This window comes from Henckelia pumila, chromosome 1, assembly GCF_033568475.1.
Source record: "Henckelia pumila isolate YLH828 chromosome 1, ASM3356847v2, whole genome shotgun sequence".
In the NCBI taxonomy this organism is placed as follows: Eukaryota; Viridiplantae; Streptophyta; class Magnoliopsida; order Lamiales; family Gesneriaceae; genus Henckelia; species Henckelia pumila.
In genome coordinates, this window is record NC_133120.1 from 95,444,114 (window position 1) to 95,448,331 (window position 4,218).

At 33.2% G+C, this 4,218-nt stretch overlaps 1 protein-coding gene across 1 annotated transcript; it reads right to left on the reverse strand.

Annotated features, from left to right (window-relative positions):
* Window positions 1-1,037: 1,037 nt before the first annotated feature.
* On the reverse strand, window positions 1,038-2,910 carry LOC140874773 (large ribosomal subunit protein uL5-like). Its single transcript, XM_073278164.1, has 5 exons — window positions 2,797-2,910; window positions 2,579-2,686; window positions 2,441-2,483; window positions 2,135-2,330; window positions 1,038-1,409 (listed from the first exon to the last, which is right to left on the reverse strand). Exons 1-5 carry the CDS (start codon window positions 2,797-2,799, stop codon window positions 1,211-1,213), a joined length of 549 nt encoding a protein of 182 aa, XP_073134265.1. The 5' UTR covers window positions 2,800-2,910; the 3' UTR covers window positions 1,038-1,210.
* Between the last annotated feature and the right edge of the window lie 1,308 nt (window positions 2,911-4,218).

Consider the following 4,218-nt stretch of genomic DNA (forward strand, 5'->3'; position numbering starts at 1 on the left):
AATTCTCAGGAGTGAAATGTTTAGGGCTCAAAAATCATGAAATGTTTAACCTCTATTGGGCATGATATCCACACATTTGTGTGGATTCAATCCCCAATGGAGGAAGTTCTATGTCACCCCAAAGGGCACTGCTTTGGGTGGCGTGACAGAGCACGTAGGGTCCACTGATTTTAACCAATCATAGGTTTACACGTCACCTCAGGGCAGTGCCCTTGGGGTGACATAGAATTTCCCGCTCAATGGATGGGCAATATCCACCAAATGAATTTCATCTTGAATGGAGCATAGGGAACAATACATGTTACCTTGGGGTAGCTGCCCCAACATAATCTGGACGGACCAGATCACTTTGGAGATGCTACCCTAGGTAGCATCGACCCTTCCGGAGCATAGACCACCCCGATTTTGTAGCCGAACCACCAACTTTTTGTGAATAATCACTCTAAAATTTTTAAATCACATGTAACAAACCATTGGATATTTAAATTCTGTGTTTTTATCTGGCATGCACACAAAATTTTGATATAACATAACAATATAAAGTGCTTCTTTCAATATACCATTGATCAAACTCTCATTTAAGGACCATCGGTGGAGAGAGAAAAACTTCGAACTCAGACAAGATCATAACATAAAGGAGAAATAGTTGACCCCAAATTGCATTTCATTTCCACATTCTTGATGTGGGCCAAATACATGGATTCAGTCTCGTCTTAAGTCTTTACTATATTCTTGTATAACTATATTTTCTGATTTCGCTAGCATCTATTCATTTTTCCCAACTTCACAGGAAAAAATAAAAATAAAAATCTGACAAGCAAAATTCATCAATTTATTAGTTTTGAATAAGAATATCAAGCCTTTTAAGACGGAATTCAGAACATAGTTAACGTCTAACGAGGAGAAAATGTCATTTGACATCATATGTTAACAAAAATAATACAGTTGGAAGAAACACACAAGAAATCACAGCAAACAACATATAAATCTAAAACACCTAATTGACTTAATTTTCAAACCATGGCAATTAAAAATCATTGATACCCAAAATATTAGGTTAAATATACCAAAATGGCTTGATTTTCATAACATAACAATTGAAAATTATTGATCCCCAAAATATTAGGCTAAAAACCACCACAGAAAATAGTTTTAACAAAACCACAAACACTAGATGTAAATATCAGACCTTCAAACCCAAAAAACTCTTCTAAGTTGCAATGTTCGAGGCTTTGTTTAGGATCACACCCTCGTATTTCACTTGAAACCATTTCATTGCGTCTTCCTTTGTAACCCTATGCTGAATGCCAACACGAGATTTACACCTTCGACGGCGACCCACACGGTATCCTGGGCGTTCTAGAACAATATAGAAGTCCATACCATAGATACCGGTTGAAGGGTCGTACCTGCAATGATAGCCATGTATAAAACTGATTAGCAAACTCTTGAATTCAATTTGAACCATCAGCAAGTTAATAAAATTATAAAGCAATAAAAGAGTTATCAAACACTTCACACCTAAATCAATGTTCTAGCAACAAAATCTCATGCAACCAAAAAATGAAACATGCCCCTTGAGCAAAGATAGTAGATAAGCTGTAGCCTCCATGTGAATACAAGTCAGTGACATCAAAGGGCAGGATATCTCAGTACATGTCCCCATCAAAGAAAAAATAAACACAGTTGTATACTTGTATTACGTGGTTTTCGGCTATAACTGATTAAAGAAACAGATAAAGTCATCAGTAAAAACAATACCAATCACACGAAATAAATAGAGTAAATTTCTGAGTAAAAAAATATAGAGTAAATTTCATTGGTTTACATGATCCTTCCAATCCTGCCTTAGAGGTCTCCTATTATTTTCAACACTTCACATCTTCTCAAACAGTGCTTTCAAACTTCTGGGCACCAGATACCACGAAAACAAAATGAAATGAAATAACAATTAAAAGGTATCGTGGCATGCATGCACTGATCACAAGCAAATGACAGGACAACTAGCAGCTAATACCAAATGAAAGCACCGTGTAATAACTCATCAAAACTGATGCATAGATAAACCACAAGGAAAAAAGAAAGGAAACAAATCATTTCAGCTCAAATTAGAGATAAACGAAATAACACTCACTTGATACCAAGGTCAATATGCTCCTGAATACCAAATCCAAAGCATCCAGTTTCACTGAAATTACGTCTCAGCAGTTCATACTCCTTCACCTTCAACCCGCTCTCCAAAAGTTGTGTCGCCTTCTCACCCCGAACAGTAACATAGCACGCGATCTTCTCATTACGCCTAATACCAAATGAACGCACCGTGTACCTCGCTGATTCCCATCAGTAACATAACATACCACATTTCAGAAAATGAAAAGAAATAATAAATCAAACTAGAAGCAGTGAAATGAAAAATACAAAAAATCAGATAACCCAATACCCTTGGAGAAGACGGGTGTTTGACCACTCAATTGCTCCAAAACCTTATGTCACACAAAAATAAAAATACAAACTAATCAATTCAAATTTAATTAAAAACACAATGAACACTTCCAAACATTTTGGACAAATGTGTGACCTTGGCGGCGCGTGTCAGGCGATCACCGCTCTCTCCAACAGAGATGTTGAGCACGAGCTTCTGAACTTTGATCTCTCTCATTGGGTTGGACAGTTTCTTCTCTGAAGCCTGCGGACATTTTTAAGAATCGAAATTTTGATCAAATTCAGGAACGAAGAACGTACAAGAGAAGGAAAGTGTTAGAGGATTTTGAGAATTTGCAGCGAACTGAAATGTACCATTGCGAGTATCTCCTCGGTCGCGGCGGAGAGAGGAAGGGGTCCAGGATTTACAGTTATCTTTCTTATGCGTCTGCAAATTAGGGTTTGTTTGTTCCGTACCAGGTGAGAGGGAGCAAAATGATTTGACGAATATACCCATGGAAAATAACAAAGCCCAAATATTTGAAAAATTAAATAAAATAATAATAAGGGGAAATATATATATATATATATATATATATATATATATATATATATATATATATATATATATATATATATATTTTGAAGACAAGGGGAGCAAAATGATTTGACGAATATACCCATGGAAAATAACAAAGCCCAAATATTTGAAAAATTAAATAAAATAATAATAAGGGGAAAAAAAAAAATATATATATATATATATATATATATATATATATATATATATATATATATATATATATATATTTTGAAGACAAGGGGAGCAAAATGATTTCACGAATATACCCATGGAAAATAACAAAGCCCAAATATTTGAAAAATTAAATAAAATAATAATATGGGGAAATATATATATATATTTGAGAAATATATATATTTTTTGAAGACAAGGGGAAATAGTTTTTTAGTTTCATTTTGGTGCATTAATTTAAATTTTCGGATATTTTAATTGAGTTGTTGACGTGACACCGAAAAGTACGTAGGTGACATCGAAAAATGTTGATATCTCAAGTTATCACGTTAGCAATTAGACCAAAATAACTGAAAATTAAAATTTAGTGTATCAAAATAAAATTTTAAAAAGTTACGGGACCAAAACAAAAAAAAAATCAACAAGTTAATAAATGGAAAAATCATTTTCCCTAATAATAATCGATTTCCGTTGCCTGGACTTCAACTCGGGTCCTCACGAATTATTTTTATAATTTACTAAAATAATTTTCTTATAATGATTTTTGTTGAATGAAAGAAGGGGTCTACTAAATTGATCATGTAGTGATACGAAGAGATTGATGCATTATTATATAGGCCCCGTTTGGTTTCAAAAGTCAGGCTAAAAAAGCACTTTTTTAAGCGTTTTTTAGTTAATAAGGTGTTTGGTTGACCACAAAAGTGCTTAAATAAGCACTTTTTAAAGTCAAAATTAGAGCTTTTTTAAAAGCCAAAAATTGTAGCTTTTAAAAACACTTATTTTAAAAAATCTCTACAAAATCCAAACGGGCTCATATACTATAATATAGATATGTTACCAACCTGATCAGAATTTGATAAAAAAATAATAATAATAATAATTTTAGCATGGGTGGAAAAATAAAAATAACTGTTACATATTAAATATCGAGCGAAGTTATAAAAAAGAAATTTATCAGTGTAATAAATGTGATGAATTTGATATATGTTGTGTAATTGAACGTATAATTCTAGCTTTGGCTTAACATCGAGCTCACATTTTAA

Bases quoted from the DNA above. Each gene is read 5' to 3' on its own strand.
- LOC140874773 (XM_073278164.1), bottom strand. The intron at 2,484-2,578 runs GTCACACATTTG...GTGTGACATAAG, and splicing joins GCCTGACACGCGCCGCCAAG to GTTTTGGAGCAATTGAGTGG. The intron at 2,331-2,440 runs GTATTGGGTTAT...GATGGGAATCAG, and splicing joins AACACCCGTCTTCTCCAAGG to CGAGGTACACGGTGCGTTCA.